At 45.1% G+C, this 23,824-nt stretch overlaps 1 protein-coding gene across 1 annotated transcript in view; it reads right to left on the bottom strand.

The window, feature by feature from the left end:
- The window catches only part of HTRA1 (HtrA serine peptidase 1), a 33,059-nt gene extending 9,602 nt beyond the window's left edge, over positions 1–23,457 (bottom strand). Inside the window, exons 1-3 of the mRNA XM_027740722.2 lie at positions 22,975–23,457; positions 7,388–7,487; positions 6,842–7,046 (exon numbers count right to left, since the gene is read on the bottom strand). Of these exons, the coding sequence (XP_027596523.1) occupies positions 6,842–7,046; positions 7,388–7,487; positions 22,975–23,425 (756 nt within the window). The 5' untranslated portion in view covers positions 23,426–23,457. The remainder of the gene's footprint in view (positions 1–6,841; positions 7,047–7,387; positions 7,488–22,974) is intronic.
- Between the last annotated feature and the right edge of the window lie 367 nt (positions 23,458–23,824).

The following is a 23,824-nucleotide window of genomic DNA, read 5'->3' as shown; positions in this document are numbered from 1 at the left end:
TGTGGTGCAGAGCACTGCATGAGCACACTCATTAGTGCCTCTGCAAGAAAGTGCCATGCAGAATTGGTTATGATGAATATATGTGCTGTAAAGGCTTTAAATTTGGGGGTGTCTCTCTCTTAAGTAGCTTAAAAATAGCATTGCCACATTCAGAATTGAATTTTCCATTATCAAAAAAAAAACAAAAAACCAAAAAAACCAAACAAAAATCAAACCAAGTATTTACTTGAATTGTAGATGTGGTTTTGAAGTGAAATCAGTATAAAACCTATCAAAATACCTGGGCATCAAGTGATGGAGTGGGAAAAGCATCCTTTTGCAGTCCCCACCAGGAGCAGTGGAAATGCCAGGCAAGCACTTGTGGCAGTGTTGTAACCACAATCTTAGCAGAAGACCCTGCTTGTGCACTCACACCCTTCCACTGGCAAGCTCATCTCTAGGATGATAAGGAATCCTTGTAAACCAGGTTTAAGTGCCTGAGTCTGGGGATTTTAATAACTACACTTAATAAACAGGCATTCTTCAATTTTTACACAATGTCTGATGGTCGTCAGGGTGACATAATTCACTACAGCTCGTGATTCTCCTGGTTAACAGTAGATTTGCCACGGCAGTTAATTAAAACCCCAGGCAAACGAGCGTGCCTTGCAGCACAACCAGCAGGGAGCCAGGAACACCCAGCACCTAAACCCAGCTCTCCCAGTGACTCACTGCAAGACCTTGGGCAACGTGTAACTGTCTTTTCTACCCCTCCACTTTTCATCTGATGGAGCCCCGGGGCTCTGCTGGGCTCCGTGTTTGCTCAATAAAACAAATCTGCAAGAAGCCATTCTGCAGGCACACAGAAATAGGACTAAACATGCAAAACCCTAAGTGGCACATGACTCACTGTTTACACCCAGCCGGAGAAGGAGCCATTAATTAGGGTTAATATTTTAAGCCTTTCACATCCCAGAGGGCTTCAGACGTTTTTATATATGGATTTGACTCAAACCCTGGATAAACACAACTCCCACGGGATGGAGACAGGCACACCACCACAAGAAACAGCTCCATCCAACAATAAGGTGCAGCTATTGTGGTTTGAGAGAACAGGGCAAGTAGAGATCAGCATCAGGAGCCAGAGAGAATCATAGAACCAGAGAGTCATTTCGTTTGGAAAAGATCTCTAAGATAACAAATTGAACAATTCCCCCAGCCCTGCCAAGGCCACCACTGAACCATGACCCCAAGGGCCACATCAACACAACTTCTAAATCCCTCCAGGAATGGTGACTGCACCACTGCCCTGGGCAGCAGTGCCAGGGCTCAACAATTCTTTCCATGAAGAATTTTTCCTAATATTCAATCTAAACCTCCCCCAGAACAACTTGAGGCTGTTTCCTCTTGTCCTTGTTCCCTGGGAGCAGAGCCCGACCCCCCCCGGCTCCCCCCTCCTGTCAGGGAGTTACAGAGCCAGAAGGTCCCCCCTGAGCCTCCTTTTCTCCAGGCTGAGCCCCCCCAGCTCCCTCAGCCGCTCCTGGTGCTCCAGACCCTTTCCCAGCTCCATTCCCTTCCCTGTACATGCTCCAGGCTCCTCAATGCCTCCTTTGGGGAGCCCAAAACTGACCCCAGGGTTCGAGGTGCCTCACCAGTGCTGAGTACAGATGTTCACCTGATGTGTATTAGCAATGTAGCTTGAGTCAAGCACAGTAAGTGGAGCCTGGACAAACCAGCTCTGAAACTAAAAGAAGCAGCAGCACAAAACCACCACCAGGCACAGCCACTGCCACAGAGAAATGTAGAACCAAGAGACAGACACCCACAACCAGCGGGCGTTTTGGTTTGAGCTTTTTCATCCATGAAATAAGCAAATTTGTCTCTGTGCTGGCACAGAAAGCAAGTAAATCCCTCCTCTGTTCTGTAATCCCATTCGTTTGTGGATGGAAGATCAGGAATTTGCAGGAAGCAGTTTGCAGTTCAACAAACGGATGAAGAGGAGACAAGCGCTCTGGGTTCATTTTGTGTTAAATAGCAGCAGATTTCCTTCATGCTTTTTTATTTTTAGGTGGGAAAGGAACAGATGCTGGTTTGGTACACTAATTCTGCTGTAAGTGACTCTGGGAATTGCATTCCTGTTCTGGTTAATGAAACTATTTAACTTTCAGAATACATCATGGCAAAATAAAAACACAGGCCACGAACATGTAAAAATGTACAGTATCATCTAAAATCTAGAAACTGCTTGACAAAATGCCAAAGAAAACGAAAAACCCAAGCTGAGTACATTACAAGCCTCAAAAAGTATTTCATCTATAGTTAGAAAAGCAAAACTGAGTCTCCTTATCTAAATACGGAGCATGGGAAGCTTGCAAAAAGAAAAAAAAAGAGAAGAAAAGGATGAAGTGTTGTTTTGATATGTCACCAGGTTTTCAATTGCCTGGCAAGGGATTGCTGTTCTTGCTTTAAAAATATAATAAAAATAAAATTACAATTAAAAAAACACTAAAATGAAATAAAAATAAATTAAAAATACGCTGGTGGTGGCAGACCCACCCCAAAGTTGGGTGAGCATTTTGCTGCATGGGGAGCTGGACCAGTGCATTGTCCCCACAGCAAGGGCTACTAGAAGCTTAAGATGGCAGGAAACCACTGCTGTCTAAATTGATGAATAAACAGGAGTTAACATCCAAGCTTTTTACAAGCTATTTCATTTCTAGGGTCTTCTGGAAGCAATATGTGGGCTTCCTCAGGCTCTCAAGAGGAAGCCACGTAATATCCAGCGACAGATTTCAAAGTCAAACAGCATTTTAGAAAAGCCACTCACATCTGGTGTCCAAGCAGCTTGTTTTTACAAAATGTGGGCTCTTAAAATATTGATACACAAACAGGAAAGTTTGCTTTCCTGCTTCCTCCAGTTTGTACACACAGGGGGAAAAAAAGCAAATCCCCTCTGACCACAAAGATACAGACACTCTTTGCCTCATAAACCACTGGAGGGATGAGGGCAGAAGGTGGTGTTGATTTAAAAGTGTCAAACTAAGTGCTCAGTAGTAAGATGCAGGAAAAACCTTAAGCTGAAATGCCACCACAAATTAGAGGTGGATCACAAACCCACTGCTGCTGTACCACGTGGATGCCAAATCCTGGCTGGGATAAAGAATCAGTAACTGGACACGCTGAGGAACAAAAACCTTCAGGACCTGGCACGTCTTCCATGGCACAGGTGTGATTTCAGAGCTGGTGGCAAGTGCCTCATGGTTGGTTTTTAAGCACGTAGGAAGAAGAAACACCTCAAAATAAAGCCACTCACCATGCTCCTCCCTTCAGTACCCACTGCCAAACCAGAGGCACATCCACAAAGATCATTTTTGCGGGCAGAGTCCAATTTCTGGGGGTAAAAAAGATCTCCAGGGAAAAGCCACCTCCACCTTCCACTACTTTTGGCTTCATTTTCATTTGGGTGGGGGCACAGGGCTCTTTTATGATTCTGCCCCCCATTAGCCCTGATGTTGTCTGTTAAACCACCCCAAAATTTTCTCTCCTCCTCCTGGTGCTTAGTTTTCAGCAGCTGCATCACACATTCTGATTTAACAAGACAGTTAATCATCCTGAGTTGAGTCCCACAATCCAGCTCTGCCAGCTCCAAAGCATCTGTTTGCTTTGGAGTGTTGTGCAATAGTTCTGATGGGTTTCACACTCACTGCAGCATCACACGTGCCACGCAGGACACATTATTTATTTCACCAGTCTCTGCATATGCTGCCAAAATCCAAATTTTTCTAGGAAAGTTTTATAAATTCTGCATATTCATATCCAAATTGTCTACAACTGCACTGTTTCTTTCTAGAACTGTGGTCTCCTCATTGCCTCTGGAAAGATAGTTAGATTGGATTCATGTTGACCACAGTGACTCCAACCTCACTTCCTACTTTCAACACTTCAGCAAACTGCTCTCTGTTACTACAGACACGAGAAACACAGTTGCTCTCTTTTTATAGACTGTAAAAACAAATACATTTCAGGATTGGAACAACTACTCCAAGGTTTCTGTTCCTCACTAGCTGCAATGTGTTTTTCCACAGAGAGGAATTTAATCAGGGAAACAGTTCATTCTTACTGGTGCCCAGATTTTACCACTCTCTTTCATTTCCTATTGCACTCAGCAAAGCCAAATTAGCTCTAGTAATGTCTTTGGCCAGATGTTCACACCTTAAACAGAAACAGCATTCAGGCTGCTGCAAAAGCTGAACAGCTTTAGGAATACCAGCTGACAGCCTAATCCCATACTTCAAGCCCAGCTCTGTTTCTAACCACAGAGACATTCCTCATCCTTCAGATCCTGCCTTAACATGCCACACAGAAAGAGAAGGAAAAAAAAACAAACAAACTTCTGCAGCTTTGATGTCACCTTTGAATAATTTATTCAAAATCAAGAACTTCACCTCTTGCTTCAGAAAAATTCCTAGGAGTGGTTTTCATGTCGTATCCAGATTTTTAAAGGGTCATTTGTACCATCCCATTGACTTCTTTAGCCATCAAATACATTTCAACTTCAACAAATTATTACCTCGGTGACTTTAAAAAGCCTTTTATGAATTTGAATGGTTGCAAGGCATTTTGGTACAAAAAGGAAAGCTCAAATGCTGAACTCGAATGGGTACGTAAAAATGTCCCATAAAAGCTCAGTCTGAGAACCAATTTCTCAGCTGACTTCTTTTCCATTTTAACTTTTTTGTGAACACATAAAATTTTGTGTTTCTAATGCTGCCTATCTCACATCTGTCTTGGGAACAGAGGTGCCTCAGGCCTCACCTTGGACTGGGATTTGCCAGTGCCACATCTCCAGAACCAGCTGGAAATCTGGGCCTCCCATCCCGCCAAAAAAAACAAGTGATGCAAGAAGTTTTTCCCAAGTCTTCTCAAAATTATCCTGAGCTGCAATGGGAGAGGCCAGTGGGGCAACAACACAAAAGGTACTGGGTTGTACCACTGATAGGACACTTGCCAAGGGTGTGTCAGACCCAAGTTTAATCCATATTATACCTGATTTAGAGCAGAGATGTGAAATTTGATATCCTGATACCCAGATGGATGTGCTGAGCTGACATTATGTGAGGGAGACAACGGGGGCTTGCTCACCTCCTTCTGCAGGAGCTCAGCCTCCAGGCACAGAGATGCTTCCCAAAGATTCATTAAAGCCAACCTTTTTTCTCATAGAAAACTGAATATTAGTGAGTCAATCCCTCCCTGTCCACCCCCAAAAATATAAATATAGCTGGTTTGGCTTAGCTCCAAAACAGAAAAAGTTTCCTGCCTTAAGGAAGGCAACTCATCTGGCTGCATTCTCTCTTTTCCAAGCTGCTTCCAGTCTTCCAGGTTCTCCCTTCCAACAAGCAGTTTCCCAAGGAATTTTGGAGCCATTTCCTTAGGATATCAAATACCATTCAGTCCCATGGCTGCTCTCTTCCCAAGTCCTCAAAATGACCCATCACATCAGTTCAGTGGTTCCTCTCTAACTCCCATGTCTCCTCTGCAGTTCACCTTCCTGCTGCTCCAAATCCTCTTCTCACCACCTTTCTCTGCTCTGCTTTCTCCACCATGTTTTGCTTCCAGTTTTAAAGCACTTTTCCAGTTGCCCTTCACTCCCTGATGTATCCCTACTCATCCTAACGCTGACAGTGCTCATCCTGGGGATCTTTCCCTTTGCTTTGTTACTGCTTTTGCTTACTTTAAGATAAAAATGAGAAAATAAGCGATTGATGTAAGTAAGTTACCTCAGGAAAACGGAGGGAAAATCCACATGGCAAAAATCTTTATTGGTACTGTTAAATTTTCCTGTCTGTTTGCTGTTAAGAAGATTTTAAATAAGAAAAATCTTTTAAATGATAAAGGTGGCAAGGGAGCAGCAGGAGCACTTCTTATCTCAGGTCATCCAAGAGTTCTGCATTGGACATCTGATTTAGTCATGAACTCTGGCACAAACACTTTGGGCCTCACTGGGGAATAGGTCTGAACTAAAACAACACTGCAAGACCTACACATTTTTGAGTCATGTGTTTCAAATGAAACGTTCTTGCCCGTTAAGTTTGGAGGTCATTAACTGACAGGCCAAACAAGGGAAACCAATATGAGCAGCACCCCAAGCAATCACATGCATCTAATTGCATCTACATTACGCAGGATTTCAACACAATATTCCGCTTGCATTCCATGGCACAACCTCATGACAGCTTTCCTGCTGTTAGAGGAGACAGAATAATGCTGACAGACATACATCTGATATGGAGGAGGACTACGGATGGGAAGTTACATTCTCATTTGTTCAGAAAACCACTTGCAGTGTAAGAGCGTCTTTCCAAGCCGGCTCCAATTTCCATGTGCAAGATGCTTCCCGGGATATTTTCCATTTCATGATCTATATCTGTGAGGTGCAGCCTTTCAGAGGGAAAATGCATCCTCTAAAAGCAATTTGTGACTTCAGTATAGGCACTTGAGACAGACTAAAACACCCCTCTCCCAAGCACAAAAGAACACCCCCATTTCTTCTCTGAGAGAGAGTTTTATCAGACAATGTGTGTGCAAACCAGCCAGCAAACTATGTTTCTAGTTTTTATTTTGAGGATACATACAGAAGTGCTGCTGACTTCTTGCTCTACGCTGAGAGGTGACAAAATTAACCACTACCACCCACAAACTCAGCTTTTAAAAAGGCGTATCCACCTTGCTCAAATATTCTCCATAAAACCCAGCTCAGCAAACTACTTGTTTTTTCCTTCAAACACGAAAATCAGCAGCAGTTTTTGGAAAGGATGGCACTAAAATTAGAGGAATAAAACGTGTCTTGCTTTTAGTGACTCACCTGAGCATCTATTTTAATTAGTGCAATGTCTGATTTTTCATCAACATCTTTAATTTTAGCTTCATATGTTTCCCCGTTCTTCAGCTCCACCTTCACCCGGTTTTTGTTGGTGACGACGTGGGCGTTTGTCACGATCAGTCCATCTTCTGAGACAATGAACCCTGAACCACTGGCAACGGGAACCTCCCTCTTCGAATAGGGAAGCCTAAAAGACAAGGAAAATCAAATATTTATCGTTGCAAAAAAAGCTGGAAGATCACTCCAAATACCACACAGCCAAAAGGAGCTTGGTGGGTTTTAATGTTTTAGGATATCTACCGCTACTTCTCTCATCAAGAAGATAAAGCACATGCATTAGCTTAACTAATTTTTTTGCAAGGACTCTTAAATTATCTTTAAATCTTAAGCATGACAGATATTTATTATCTCAAAAGCCTCTTTGCTATTACACAGCATCAATCAACATTTCTGGCATGCTGGCAGCTGTTTTCAAGAATACCAAAAAAAAAAAATAATAATAAAATCAAAACTGGGCATCTTGTTTACTTGCGAAACAATTCAATGTGAACCACAGCAGGAGCTATCTTCTCCACCACATCTGCAATAAAGTTGTATTTGTGCCTCAGGCTGTTAGGGTATTCTTGGCCTGAAATAGAAACAGAAAACATGTCATGAGTTCTTCAAGTGACCGGAGGAGGGTCATTGCAAAACACCTGAATTAAAAAAAGCTCCGAGTGGATATCTTTCCCTTCCTTAAAAGTCACCTGCAGCATGACCCTGGGACCCAGATTTCCTTGCTACCTCTTTGCACAGGGGCAGCGTGCTTTATCCTTAGGACAAAGGATCTGTGAAATCTCCTTGTCTGGATCACTGGGCCATGGGGCAGCAGAGCCGCAGGCACAGTCACAGAGCTCGGTTCATCCCCCGTGGTGCCCAGGGACGAGGCACCGGAGGAGCACAGGGTTTAGTCCAGGTCTGCACTGCCCTCTTTTCCCTTGTCAAAGGGATTTTGTACTCAGATGTCTCCATTGCTGCTCTCGCCTCTTTTCTGGATGGTCCATTTCACTTGTATGGTCTTCTCAGATTAAACAAACGAGCTCTGTTCCTCTGCCAAAATACGCCTTCTTGGAGGTTTTGAAGTTTCATGCTGCTGCATTTGTGAAATGCTGAGGACACAGAGGTCCTGACCCTGGTGCAAGCCCTCAGCAGCTGCTGGGAAAGTTTAACTTGGGTACAAGTTTTGGGCTTCCTTTCCCACCAGTGTCCCCACTGAGCCTGAGCCACCACCCTCAGCCTGGCACCTACACATGGGTGCACCTTACATATGCTCCACACAACCATACCCAAGGCATCCTTTCCACTGAGACCACCTGAGGTCCATCAGCTCCATAGGGAGTGGATCCCTTGTGCTTTGGAGTTACTGAGCCACCCCAGGACTATAAAATAGATATGAAAACACACGAGGACAATGGGACCGCAAAGCTCTGCATTCCTGGGCAGTGCTGTAACAAAAGCTCATGGTCACTGAGTATTTAGGAGGGGTCAGTGGGATTTTCAAAAGCAACTGGACACCAAAGTCCCGTTGTGGACAACAGAAAACCCGTCTGCACCATCAGACATCTAAAGGTCTCTGGGAAAAACTCACAATTCTGACACAGCTCCTCCTTCTCAAGCAGTTCAGGGGCAAAACTTTCCTTTTTAAAACTGAGAGCAACTAAGGAATTGGGAAGACCCCAGGGAGTTATTTTGTGTTTCTTTAGAGGCAAGAAACTCCCTTTGTTTTCACTTTTTTATCTGATGCCTCCATCTCACGTTATACAGGCACAAGTCAAACCTCTAACTGACTTGCAGATGAGTATTAATGTGTTGTGCTGCTCCAATCCACCCTTGCCATCGGGCTTCTAAATCAGTCCAGAGATTAAGCAATAAGCAGCTTGTGGGTGCTGTAAGTGCCTTTGGTGGTGTAACAGGACGATTTATTTGCAGAATTGTAGGAGACAGGACTATCCTATAAAATCATCCCAACACCAAAACCCTGAGTGCCCTTCATTATCAGAAAAACCAGAGTGGAAAACTATGCAAATTTTCAAGTATATACTGGAGACAATAATGATTTGGGAACAAAACATCTCTGCTTTTAGTACTATCCAGACACTGGTTTGATTCAGGGGTGAACATGTTCCAATGCCAGCCAGCACAAACTGCCCTCATGAGAGGGGTGGATGCTCAACCCAAACACTATCTGATCACTTAAGAACAGTTTTTTTCCTATTTATTCCCTGTGAAGCATCTCAAGGGCTTTTAAATGCAGTCAGTCATGAGCAGCAGCAGCCGCAGTAACCACATAATCCACTGTGCAGTTTGGGATCACTGTCTGGAGATGTTTATCTGCTTTATGAAGCAGGAACATCGATCAGGAAACTTGTGCTCTCACCTACTCTCTTCCTCAAGAGTATTCAGTGCTTCCTCTGATTTACACATAAACTGCCCTTGGACTTCACTCCAGAGAGGCATAAGGGCTTGCTGATAGACAAAAATCAATTTACCAAAGGATTCATGTTGTATATTAGAAATATTCAGCATCAAACAAGCCCCACCATGGCTATAAAGCTGACAACTATAATGGGGGTGTTTTGGAAAACTTCTAGAATGAGGACTGCAGTTTTGAATTATTCACTCACAATAAATAGGTGCTTTGACAGATAATCAGATGGGATTAACATGAATTTGGGATAAAACACCACAGGGCACTACTGTATCCATCAATATGCTTTTTGATCACTGCTTATAAAGTGGTTTCATCTCAGCTACAATCCAGAGGTCACATCCTGCCCTTGGGAAAAAAAAGAGAGTTCCATGGATGAGGGAACTGCACAGGAAACACACAGCTTTTTTTTTTTTATGCCTTCAATCTTTTTAGCATTTAGCTATTCAAGAAGAGAAAGGTTGCCCAGGCTGTACATGGTGAGACTACAAATAATTCACCTCAGGGCTGCCTTCACTTGGAATCAGAGGCTACAAACGCCAGGATTTCAGAGACAACAGTATTTTGTGCATAACCCACCTCCTCATGAAGTCCCAAAACTAAACTGCAGAGCGAAAAAAAAAGTTCAAAATTTCATACTCTGAAAAAATTAGATACTAAATACTGATTCATGGCACACTGACCCAAAAAGTTCACAGGAGCTCACCACGCCTGCCTATTGCTTATGTATTAGGAATTCCTGCATTGTGTAACACAATTTTGCAACAGCTCTTGAACCCCTGCCCATTTAAATGGAAAACATACCTTTTTAGAGCAAATAAACAACAGTCAAAGTACTATCAACAGTCAAAGTACTATTCAGCTGAATTAATTGATGAATGTTAATCAAAAAAAAAAATAAATCTCATCAACTGGTCTTTACCATCAGGTGATGACATAAAATCTGAAGGCTGTAGTAAAAGCATTAGCATGTGGAAAATTTCTTCTATCACTGAGAAAAATGAGACCAAAATGGGAACATGTGCATCCATACCATTTACCTGTGAAGTAGATATTAATGCTCACCATAGCTAATTGCTCTTTGGGATTGCTGAGCCACACACGTGGGAGCTGAGAGGTGAACTTATCTTTCCTACAAGCAACCACCACTGTGTAAAATTCTACTTTAGGTCTGAATCCTGGCACAAGCTACTACATGCAAGCCTGAAGTGCCACAAAAGCACCAATATTACAAACCTAATATGAGCAGATGCTCCTTCCTCAACCACCACGTGGTAGTTCCCAGCCATCACCAGCCACTGGAGAAGACAGAGGTGAAATTGGTAATTTCCCTGGAGATCCTTTCCTCTTCTCTCTAACACAGATGTTTTTCAGCTGTATAAAATAGCTCAGGGTCTTAGTAGAAAGCAGCTTTAAGAGTGGAATGGGTACAACACAACATCCTCCAAAAGTTTCCAGGTTTAAAGAGTTGCAGGTTTCGTGGACTGTGCTTGATTATCAAGCAACAAAAAGGTAATAGTTTTAAGTTCCAACTGATGACATGGTTTTGACTATTTAGTTCCCACTGCCTGTGTATTTTCATATTCTCATCTAACCACAATGTCCATCCTGACTAACAGGTACCCCACAGGTGGGTGGCCAACTTAATTCCGTGCTTAAGTTGATCCAAAGAGTGCAGTTCTCTCAGTTAAAAACTGCTCCTTTGGTATAATCAAGGTTGAATTAATAAGAATAAAGTTTCCCCAATTTTCTGGACTTTTGCTTTAAAGCACAACCGTCTGGAATTTTGTTCTTAATATTTTCATTATTTTTTTGCTTTGTGTTCAGGGTTGAAGTTTTTTGTGGTTTGGTGGTGAGTTTCTTGGAGTTTATTTTTCTTTGGTTAGTTGGTTGGGTTTTTGTTTTTAAATCAGTGAGAGGTGAGCTTGAATAAAGCTCCAGTTCCTAAATACCTTCAGGCTCTGACGTTCAGATCTTCACAGACTGCTCCTCTTTCTATTTATATGCTGTGATTATTGTGTTTTGTAACATTTTTATTGAACTATTGCACAATGCCCTAAATGCCCACAAGCATGGCTAAGAAACCTTTATTAATTAAATTATAAAGATGACTGCTGTGAATTCAGCTAATGATAAAAACCTGACTTAAAAAAATATAAATAGGTTACAGCACGAAAAATTCCCAAGGCAAATAATTCTTTCAGGACTTCAAAGGTGTGCTGGCTGTCAGACCTCAAATGAAAAGGCGAATCTCTGCCAACTGACATTAAAAGGACTAATACCTGTAAACAAACTGCTAGGAAGGCAAGACAGAGTACCAAGCTATGAAAAAAGAAAAAGCACACCCAGCTGTAAACAACTGAAATAATTCAGTTTCATAAAGAGGAGCCAAAAAGCATATTAAGATCTGGGTTCTGATTAGGTCATTACTCAAAGTGGCATGAATGCATTAATGCTTACAACTCTCACGTGCTGCTTTGGGTGATATTTTGAGCCAAACTGAAAAGGTGCTTTGGAGACTGAAATCTTGTTAAAGTAACCCCTCCCCTTCACTTGGGAGAACTGTCTGAAAGGATCTTCTCCTGACATAAGTCCTTCTCTCATGAGAGCAGGTCTTCAAACAGTTTTAGGCACATCTCAGTCAGAAATGGATCTTTTCCCCATGCAGTTTTCAGGTGTTTTCCCCCTCTCAAACAAGGGGGTTCTGCTCTTGTCCACCAGCACAGTTTGCTCTCCATCCTCTGCTTCCTTCCAAAGCAGTCAGCCCACATTGAGGCATCCCCAACATTCCCATGTCTCCTTCCCACTGCCTGAAGTTAGAACTGACAAAATTATCCCATCCAACGGGGCTTTTAATCTTAGATACAGAGAGGGAAAAGAGAGGCACACCCCAGCAAACACCACAAAACTTCTGTCAGCCACCCTCACTTGGTGTCACCACACCAGATATCCTCATGTCCCAAGTGAAAAGCTCCACATTCAGCCTGCAATCAAACCTTTGATTCCTTTTAAAAGCAGCCAGAAATTTCCATTTCCATTCAGATATTTAAAAAAAAAAAACAACAAACACACCAAAAAACTTCCCATGAAACAATAATCATCCAAAACAGCTGCAAATGGCAGTATTTGTAATTTTAGAACTGGTAAAGAGGATGCAAATTGCAGGGATGGTGGAGCACCACCTCCAGGTTCATCACTAAAGCTGCTTCATATTGGAAAAGTGAAACGCCCCTGTCCTTGCAGGGGCACCAAATTATGATGTCCTTTGGGTTTGCTTCTTGCTTGCACCTGAGCTGCACACACAAAGCCAGGAGGGCTCTGTCACCCCCACCCTGTACATCAGATTCAGCACTACCATCTCCACTGGTGAGGTCCCAGGGTCTGCCAACAGCAGGCTGGTGCCAGTGGAAGAAAATGGGGCTTGGACCCAGGGATCTATGGCCATTCTGTCTTTTCCTGTTAACTCCATAATGATCAGAAGCATGTCTATGAAATCCTCACCCAGTAGCACACAGTACAGGCAGAGCCACCACAACCCGCTGAAGTCGATAACTAAAGATATTAAATTACCCACACTGCTGAAAATAGGTGACTATTTCCTCCTGTGCTCGCCAGTTGGTCAACATTTTATTTAGACACAGGTACACAACGAGGGTCTGAGAGCACAGCTTGGGTTTGGGATTCTCTGCAGAACGAAACCAAAAGGGCTCCAGCAGTCACGAAACCTCTGGGCTGCCAGAACCGGTGGCCACCAACACAAACCACAAACCACGTCGAGTTTTACTTGGAGAACTTCCACCCTCCCAAATAAAACTCCAGCCACTGGTGTTTGCACAAACCCCCATTCATATATAGGAAAACTCTAAAACCTCTGACACTACCACGGGAGACAAAAATCTCCAGCAAAGGTGCTCAGCTAACACTGAAAATGGGGGTATCAACAAGCCCTTGCTGGAGAGAGACAAGGAAAAAGGGTGGGAATCTGCTGCCACACTTTTTTTTTTTTTCTAAATTATAGAAAACTGCAAGGCTAAATATGCCACTTCCTATTCTAGGGTAAATTGTGTAATACACCAAAATAGGATATTACGCAATGAAAACACTAAAAAAATAAGAAACAACATTCTACGTGTCATAGGCAATTTGCTCAAGAGCAACTCTTAGGTCAGTGGAGGGAATTTTAAGAGGTCTAAACCACAGCACCTTGTTAATAAAGATGCTATGACATCAGTTATTTTTCCCCTTGTATAATCCATGGAGGAGCTAAAGACCCTTCACAGATTTCTGAGAGGAAAAAGTAAGAGACTGTGACAACCCGAAAAGCAAAAATATTTTCATAGCCCTAAATAATGGTAGAATAAAATGCTTGAAACCTCTCCAGACAGTGAACTGCACAAATCTGGTATTCACTTGAAATATTTCCTGCAGCAAGAACCACTGCAAGATAAAGTGAGGATTTAAAGTAAAATCACTTTTTGCTGTGGACACACAGCTTGCAAAGGGAAAATTAAGTCCATTTTCATCATTGTAATATTTAGATGATCAATTCTTCCTTGACAGTCTTTAACAAGGACTTTGTATTTTCCCTGCCAATCCAAAAGCCTAAACCCATTCATTTTAATCACCGATTTTAAACAAGCCACAAAGAGCTGCCAAGCTAAACAAAACAGGGAATCTACACAAAGTTTGTGGAACAGAACAGCACTCAAATTAATGGTAGCACAGGACAGTTTTCAGACCAATGTGTGGCCGCTCACACAACATCTCACGTTTGAGCAACAAAATGAAGGCAAACAAAATTGCAGGTTTAAATTAATATTCTCAAAAACCAAAGCTGACTTTACGGGTTTGCAGGGAGATTTTAAGGTCCCTTCCAACCCAAACCACTCTGTGATCCTGTGATTCTAAGAATGATCAGGCTATATGGAGAGAATGACACATACAGAGCTCTTCTGTGTATACAAAACAAGAAAACAACTACAGAAAGTATTTGAAGATAATCAAATTGTAAAGCAAAGTCTTCAGAGAACTTTGGCCCGGCCTCTTTAGTCCACTCTCTTTCTTAGCATGAATCAGACCTCTTTGGAATCCAATTCCTTAGTAACTCAAGGTGTTCTTGTCACTGAAAATGGGTAATGGGCAACATCTTCCCGCAATGTGCCTACAGCTTTCTTCTAGCATAATTTCAGATTGATATTCAAATTTTTAGCCAAACAGGAACTTTTCCTACCACTTATCTACAAGGCTGAATAAACGGTAAGTTTATCACATGCGGAATATCCTTGTTGCAACTCAACTGCTGAATTGCTGGGTAGATCAGATGGTTTGAAGGTTCTGCAGAGGAGGAACACCCTGTATGTGTGCATCTTGGTCTAAGCTGTGTTACTCAGCCTCCATGCAACTTGTGAAAAGCAATTTGAATCCTCAGTGCCTTAAGATTTATCTCTAAAATGGGCATAGCCCCTATTTTGTCTGATGGGAACAGCCTTGGGCTTTTAGCAACCCTTGCAGAACCTCACAGGGAGAAAATATGTATATAAAACCTCTCAGAAATGCCAGAAATTCTTTTATAAACCAAGTGCACTGGCTGCCCCTGCAAAATAGGCTCGCAGTTATTACAGCAACGAGCAAAAGCAACAGACTTTCAAGCTGATGAGGCTCGAAAGCAGCTGGGTGTAAGCTGGGAGGGCAGTAACCCAGAGCGGAGCGACAGCTCCATCTAACACAACAGGAAACTGCGATTCCTTCTGTAAACACCGGCGGTGAGGTGGGAGGAAACCCAGCTTGTGCATAAACAGCCGGGCCTGGAGCCCCGGGCTGGAGGAACGCGGCCCCGGGAGCAGGAACACGCCGTTCCCGGAGCAGCATTGCCATATTAATACAATGCTGAGCCCGGGCTCGTTGGAGATGACAAATTAATTGGAAGCCAGCAGCCCTCTGACAAAGGCACACGGCTCCGGGTGGCCGTGCCAGCATCAGGATGAGGAGGGGAGGGAGGCAGCCTGCAGGGAGATGCTCAGATGCACAAAATAAAGGTGAGGAGCAATTCAGGGCAAGGGCAAAGAGTGCTGAGCTCAAAAATGGCACTAGCAGTAGTCCTGTCTGAGCTGGAAACATTAAGAAATGTAAGTCAGGTAGTTTTGGAATGGAGTCTGCCTGATTTCCTGCAGACAGATGAACAGAACATTTCAGCCAACGGGTTAAAGAGGATGTATTCTCTTCACTGCAGAAGGCTGAAAATACAACAGATGAGTCAGGAATAATTTCTCCTCTCCTTTATCCAGCCCTGTTCAGTCTGTGTCCCTTCCAAGTCGGGTCATCACCCTGCTTTACCTCCCAGCTCCATTCACCACAGGCAGAGAACCAGCAAAACAACCTCAAAATGCCCATTAAGTAACAACGATGTGGTAATTCCTATATCTGACACGGAACCAACAGCTGTCCCGCCTTGAAAATGCCTCTTAAAATTATAAACCCATTAGGATCTCAGTTTAAGTATGTGAGAAACTTTCACACTGCATCTTCAGAAGAAATCCCTGCCTAAGAGAGGCTTAGTTTCAACTTCCAGGAACCCTGGTATGAAGACACCAGGGAATAAAAACAAGTTCTTATTATCATACTTCTTAAACGTTTATTTCTCCGAGGAGAAACCTAAAAAAAGCTTCTTAAGAGGCTAAAAAAAGCTTCCTAAGATGCTGCTTCTCTGCAGCTGGGGAAGGCATTGATTTCACCACTTTGCTGTGGCAGGACCTTGAGTGACACAGAGTTGATACACAGAGAGATAGAATCTATAGAAAAGCTATCTATAGAAAAAGAAATATAGTAGAAAGTCTATAGAAAAACAAACAAACAAACAAACCTGAAATACACACACCCCTCTCACTCTGGGGCATTGTGAGACAGCCACCACCACACAGCACCCAGCTTGAGGTACAGCTTCTCATAAAAGGTTTAAAGAGCAGGTTTCTCTTTCACTCTCCCAAATGCACATTTTTAACTCATATTTGGAGTTCCAGCTATTGTATTCGCTGCTCCCCTGTCAACATTAGTGACATTTTTATCCACGCACCTATTCTGCATTATTTTATGGATCATCTGAATATTTTTCATATTTGCGAGTCACTTCAGCTTGCTCACTTTTAGTGTCTCAATCTAAAAGAAAACAAGGCTTAGCCAGCCTTTACCTTCATAGATAGAGGTCTACAGAGACACAGAGAGGGCAGACACGCCAAACAGTGTGTGTGCTGTCCTAGAAAAAGGAATGAATCATCCCTTTACCACCACAAATGTTGAAGCAGGAGATTCCTGGGGGGGTTGTGTTTATTTTGGGGGTGGGATGGTGGGAGGGGAGAGAGTTGTTTGGGTTTCTCCTCCTTCCTAGCGCTTGATCCACCCGCATCTTCCCTCTTCCAAAATTACTTTCTGCGGATGCACATCGACAGATCATCGATGCTGTTTGCAGAGCAAAGCCAAAACTGCAGTCTGAAAGTTTAAGAAAGAGTAATGGAAAAGAAAAGTAATGGAAAATGGAGCAGCAATGCTGGCAAGGGGCAGAAAAACGAGCAGGGACTCATAAAAGCTCGGTTTGCTCTCGGCTCTGCTACTGGCTGACCTTGAGCAAAGCTCTTTATCTTCCCCTGCCCTAGATTCATTATCTGTGAAATGGGGTAACAACATCAGCCTCTGGAAAAATATTGTGAGCTCCTCCTGATGTTATCTCCTGCCATATAAACTATTGCAAATTTTAGACCACTGGGTAACTTCTATGCATGGCCCCTAGATTTAATATGCACTATTTAATCCATCACTTGTTTGTCAATAAATACATGTGCAAATCCAACTGCTACCAGAAACATGATGCAGTTTTTAATTTGAACCCCCTTAGCTCTGTCTTACTGGTATTTACAGTAACAAGTCTGCAAAGTGGATGTAGGAACTATTCACTGCACATTCCTCTCTCTCATGCCTCACCAAAAAAAAGGCTTTACATGAGCAAAGGAAATGGAAAGACTGAGAAACCCTGATGGGAAAAAATGACAGACACAAGAGCAAGGTTTGGTGAACTAACACCACACACAGTTTAAATGCCATTGACACGCCACTGCTGGCACTGACAGGAGCAGGGACCCCCCTGGTGCCAGCCTGCAGAGCTGCTGTGCAACAAAAGCAGAGGCAAAAGCAGCTGCCCACATGTTAGACACATGTACGCTTTTTTTCCTCCAGAAACAAGCTCCTGGCAGAGCACTTGTTACAAACTGCACAACCTTGTGCTTCATCTTACCAGTGCACCAGGGTACCCAATATTATCCCAGAAATTCAAGAGCATCTCTGTCTGGCTGCCTAATTCAACTCCACCTGCTAAAATATGGTAGCTGAGATCTTCTCAATTCACTAAACCATCTTATGTTACAACTCACCTGTTATCTACAGATATGAGGTCAACATCATCAGTTAGTACAAGATCAGTGCATCATTTTATAGCCCTTTGATATAGGGGAGTTGAGACTTATTTTTTAGTTATAGTCTTCTCTTTGAAGCAGGACAACCAACTTGAGAATCACAATGACCTTCACTGGCAGGCAAAATAGAAGTCTTTCTTTTTTTCCTACATCCTGAACACAGCTTCCAAAATAATATTAGATATTCACTTGGGTCCAGTTACAAGCACAGTGGGATTTACTGCCAAGTCCAACCAGGGTTCCTGGAGGCCCCAGCAGCTTATGGGAGTGAGGAACAATTTTATTTACAACAGAATTTAAATTCCACACTATCCCAGTTTCTATTTCTAACATTGCTTTCTTTCTGTCACTCCCAGCACAAGTAAATTCATATTTGAAAAATATTTTCCAGCTTCTCCTTTTTCTTGGACTGCAGAGTCTTTCCTTTAACTGCTCAGGTTATGCTGCCTCCATCACAGCCAAACTCTGCTTGACAACACTCCTGCTGCTTACTCATGGCCTTAAGTATTCCTGCCCAGTCCACAGGTACCTTTAAATTTCAAAGCCCAGAAGATGAAAGGATTGAATCTTTCCTGCTTCCAAATCTGTATTTACTGACTTGACTGTTTGAGGTCTGGAGACTGCAAAATTACTGGCTGCTCCCCGGGAAGGAAATCGAGATGTGGAGAGGGGAAAAGGTGAGTTTCTTCAGACAAACCACTTCTTACAGTTGCCTCCTCTCAGAGCTGAATACTTGGCTTTGGAAAAGCTTTTTTAATCCCACACTTGGGAATTGGTTCTCTTCTGGAAATATGTTGCTATTTATTTCCATTGCCTTCAGCTGCCTCTTCCCTCCCTCTCTCTCTCTCTCTCTCTCTCTCTCCCTGCCTCCCCTTCTCTTGTTGCTGCAAAAGAGACTTAGGCAAGTCAGAAGAGAATGACATTTAGACCACCCAAACACAGTAACTGAGGGAGATAGAGGAAATTCAACAGCACCAGAGCACTCATTTGTGCATCCAGACCCTAAAAACCTGGTCCTCCTGGGTCATTTTTACTAGACTTGACACATGCCAAGTAACCTGCCAAGGTCTCCCAGCATTTCTTCAGTGCACAAACCACCATTGGCCTGTTATTATCTTTCAGGAAACAGCTGAAAGCCTTGTTCATAACAACAGTATCAACTTTCCCTTGATAAATGTCTGGCTCAGCTCCCAACCTTCACAGGTTTCTCAGCCTGCCCTGATTATTCATTCCTGCAAGGCTCAGCACTGCCAGTCCATTAGCACTATCACTACCACAGGCACAGGAATTCAGGCAGGTCCATCTCTTTCCCATCCTCTGCTGCACTGACCTCACTCTTACGCTGTTTTTGAAGGACTCAATTAATGACAAATGGTTTATTGACTGCAGAGGTCCTTTCCTCCTGCCAGATAATTACACAGAGTCACTTGGATGCAGCCTTGCCTGGCGCATTTCAAAACAAACTCAGCCCCTTTGCAAGAATTTGAGTGATGGATTTTTTTTCCTTCCCCCTCCCCGTCTCTAGAACTGTAAAATAATGCAATGAAGAGAAATAGCACAAGTTGTATCTGTTAGTGATAACACAGCTTTCTAGGCTGAGTTACCCCTAAACTCACCTCTGCCTTCCCCCCAAGCAATGAAGCTGTGATGACCTGCTTAATCTAAACCATAAGAGCTCACATCACACTCATGATATGACATCATGGTGTGAGCACGCCTGGGACAGCAGTGTGAGCCACCTGTGACAGATGCCAGCGTGCTGAGGACTGCTGACATTACTGGGATACCACATTAGACATAGTTAGCCTAATAAAAATATGAAAACACATAAAAACTGCTCAAAACCAGGCAGAGCACAGTTAGAAACTGAGAGCAACCACAAGGAACTTTCTTCTTCTTACTCTGGTTAAAGTTGAAAGGACAAATCCAGGTTAGTTCATATTTTACAGTGTGAAGAGCACAACATGGAGGGAAGGGCACGCTGTCCTAAAACGCCTGCCAACACTTGTGGGAAAAGTGGGGAAGGGAAGAAAGTCTAGTTTCAGTTCTGTGTTGAACATTCTGAGTCTTCTTCCCTTGGTCGGCAGGAGGGATTTAAGGGCACCAAAAAACATATTTGCAGAAGAAAAAGAAAACATCCTCCCAGCACACTGAACCTCATCACACAGAATACCGAGGTCTCGTGGCACTGACCTCGCTCCCGGGTGTGGGATGCTCTTACACAGCCATGATTTCTGCTCAGAGGACCTTCACCTTCTTTCTGTGCCTTGGTACTTTCAGGGAAGGTTTCCTTTGTGAAAGCCCTGCCCAGGCTGGTGCAGACCAGGCTCACTGGTGCTGCAGTCACAGCAGGACGGGAACCGCCGGTTATGCCGCCCGTGGCCACACCACAGCAGGACATTGCTGGGAAGGGCTCCCTGCCCCAGACAGGGACACAGCCCTAATGAAAGGGGTCGATGGGCCACCACACTCTGTCACCCTGCTTGTCACCTGCCTCACCTGGCCTTAACACAGGCAGGGTGTGTTTCACCCCACTCCCATCCTGTGCGCTCCCCTCACTAATTCAACCAAAGCATTTCCTGGCTAAAAGCCACAGCTGGGCTTTCCCCACTCCCTTTGCTGCCCCTGGGGTTTCTCCAGCTACAGCCTGGTTTGTCTTTTCTGCATATCTGGGTGGCAGAGAGAGCTGTGGGCTGATTCTGCACCCCAAAGAGCAGCACCTTGGTGCAGGACACCTGCTCTGCATCCATCCTCTCTGCAGGGTGTAGGGATGAGGACAAAGTAAGCTCTGAGGCTTGTGGAATTTTTCTTGAGTTCTGAAGATTCACAATTCCCATTTTGCATAGGAAAACATCCCCCTTATGGACACAGATCCAGAACAACCTGCTCCTGCCTCTCTCTCATCCTCTTAAATGCGGCTGGTGTTTGAACAGATGCCCTGGAAAACACTGAAGGACAAAAACAGCACTGGGAGTGGACTGTAGCAGATGAAAATTGAAAAAGACAAAAAGTTTTACTGTATTTTATGCAATATACACAATATTGCACTTGACCAGCTACTGAAGCTGTGTGAAACTTAAAAACAACAACAAAAAGTGCTTTACAAACACTTCCTCTACATCCCTATCCCATCGTTTCCCTGGGCCATTGCACTGTATTGCCTGAATTATTCATTTGGGTTTGTTGCTATGAAAAAAATTACTGAAATCCCTGGGTAGAAAAAGTACTCCTGAAAATGAACTGAAAGTAAAATTAATAATTAACAACTCTTAAGGAGCCAAATATTAGGCAATGGCTTTTCAAAACAGCAGTCCAAGCGCTTTACAGCCTTCTCTCCATTCCCGTTTATTTTAGGTTCTTTACATATGAAAAAAGCTTTGCTGGCAGCAACTGTTTGCTGTGGCCTAGGGATAAACATGTGGCACTGGTTGGCTTCTCCAGCACTTTCCTTTTGTCCTTGGTGATACAGAAAACAAGCATCGCTCCAACCAGAGGTGCAACAGGGCAAAATGATTGTCTGGCCACACTCATGATGGATCTGTGACAGCAGAGCTTTCCCAGACAAGGTCCCTATGCAGCCTGTGCATTTTCTGCACAACCCTCCAGAGGCACTTACTGATCTCAGCTCAAACACAGCCCCAGTTCTGCAAACCTTCAGCAGAAAACAGTATTGGTTTCATGAATCGAGAATAAAAACCACAAGGCATTATCTTATACTGGAGGTCAGGAAACTGTGGCGTGAAAGCTTTAATTGTCTCCAATGTCAGCAAACGCCAGCGACGACATCTCATGGAGCACAGCACAGCCCTGATACTGAAGGGAAAGGCAGGGGCACAAAAACTCGATTGTATCGATACCAAAGCTTCAAGTTTGATTTGTAACACAGGATCAGGATTTTGCCTAAACTGAATTTATACATCACAAGATTCTTTTGCTGGAGAGGTAACGACTAAACGTAGCAAAAGATGTGTTTTTTAAAGAAAGAAGTGCAGAAATGGCACAACCTCTACGAAAAGAATGAATCCTCACTCAAACAGCACTGACTTCCTAAAAAATGACTTCAGAAATAAAGACGTAATTCATGCTAATTTTTAATATTACCCCCTAAAGGTGCTTGAATGGCTTGGAAGGGATACACAGCCTTGGCTTACGAGGCTTAATCCAGCCTGTATTAGGGACTGCATCTTGTGACGATCATCCCCTGTTTATCCCAGCACGGTTTTGCCTCGCTGTGTGTCACATCCTGCACTCACCATTCCTACAAGACCGAACACTTCACTGTGCTGCTCAGTCCAGCCCCTCCAGCTGCTGAGCCACAGTTTCGTAACCCAGAAATGTCTTTTCGTACGGTTTACAAATATTTCGCATCCGTCCTGCAGCTCTGAGTGCTCACGTTACATCCGATTTGACTACACTGACAACTAAGAATGCCGAAGGACAAACACCACTAGTTACATCGTTACTTATCGCAGACACCTCCATCCTCAAAAAACCCAAACAACCCCAAACAACAACAACAAAAACCCAGAGTCAGCTCGTCACGTTGTTACAGGCCCCCCCCTTTCCAGCAAGTCTATTACTAATAATCAGAGCGCATCTGCTAAGCCGGGCCAAGGCAGGCAGCTGCCTGCTCTGCCCACCCATTTGCTCCATCACATCCGAACGGCTCCTGCATTCCTGGCTTTATTCCCCGCGGCATTTCCCTGTGACAAAGCGCGCTGGATGGGAGCGCGCCCGAGTTATTTCTCCAAACTTTGCTGGAGCCGCACGGCCGGGCTCGGTTCTGCGCCCCTGCCCAGTTCTGGGGGTTTGCAGCCGTTTCCCCCGGTTTCGAGCCCGGAGCCATCGCTCCTCGGAGGGGTGGAGGGAGACGTTTAAGTCTGGTACAGGATTCTTTCCCCCTCGGTTCTTGGCAGCCGCGCACAAACACCGCATTCTTGCTCTAGTTTCTCGCTGAGCTGGAGCGCCGGACTTGAGCCGAGGCCAACCCTTGTCTCCGGCCCCTCTCCGCGCTCCCTGCCCGGGACGGCGCGGTCCCTCCTCCCGGCGAGGCGGCGGCAGCACCGCCCGGGGACGAGGGATGAAGATGATGGGGCTGAACCTCAGCACCTGCCGCCCCCCGGGACAACCCCCTCCCGTCCCGAACCTCATCGCCTGCTCCCCAGAGACAGCCCTCACCCCTTCCTTACCCCGCCCGCAGGCTCCGCGCTGGATGGCGATGATGGGCGGCTGTCCCTGGCGCTCGGCTCGGCGGCTGGCGGCCCGCAGCTGGCAGGGGCTGGCGTAGGTCACGGCATCGCTGCCGCACACGGGCTCGCTGCTGGAGCACTGGCAGCGCCCGGCGGCCGCCCGCTTGCGGACCGTGGCCGAGGCGGGGATGCCGGCGCCGGGCGGCACCACGCACTGCAACCCCTCTCCGCAGGGCGGGCCGCCGCTGCCCGCGCCCCCGCACGGCTCGCCCTCCTCCGCCCCGCACACGCGGCAGCAGCCGCAGGAATCCAGCACGGGCCCGCCGGGGCACGACGCGGGCAGCGCCGGGCACCGCGACCGATCGCAGCGCTCGGGGCAGGCGGGCGATGGGGCGGCGAGGGCGGCGGGGAGCAGCAGCAGCAGCAGCAGGATCCAGCCCCGCAGCGGCATCGCGGCGGCGGGACGAGGGCAGGGGACGAGGGGCGGCGAGCGCGGTGAGCGCGGCGGGGGCCGGGCAGCGGCTTTAAGCGGCGGCGGGGCGGGGCGGAGCGGGGCCCAGGGACCGGCCCCCCGGGCAGGGACACCCCGCACGGCCCCCCCCGGGACCGCAACACACCCCCGCCCCGCCGCTCTGCCTCTCGGGGTCAAACTTTCTGGGTCCGCCCCAGCTGCACCGAGCGGGTCGACTCGGTGGTGAAAGCGCCGAAATCGGTGATTAAGATCGGTGGAAAGGGTGATAACACTCTCCTGCAAAAAAGAGGGGGGTGTTGAACTCTCTTTCCCGCCTCGGGAGTTACGGGAAAGCAATCCAGAGCAAGCGCCGATAACGATTCTGTCTGATAAGGGGAT

This window comes from Pipra filicauda, unplaced genomic scaffold, assembly GCF_003945595.2.
Source record: "Pipra filicauda isolate LSUMZ 115617 unplaced genomic scaffold, ASM394559v2 scaffold53_size3534045_pilon, whole genome shotgun sequence".
Lineage (NCBI taxonomy): Eukaryota > Metazoa > Chordata > Aves > Passeriformes > Pipridae > Pipra > Pipra filicauda.
Note: the sequence above shows the minus strand (reverse complement) of the source record. Positions and strands in the feature narration are given on the sequence as shown.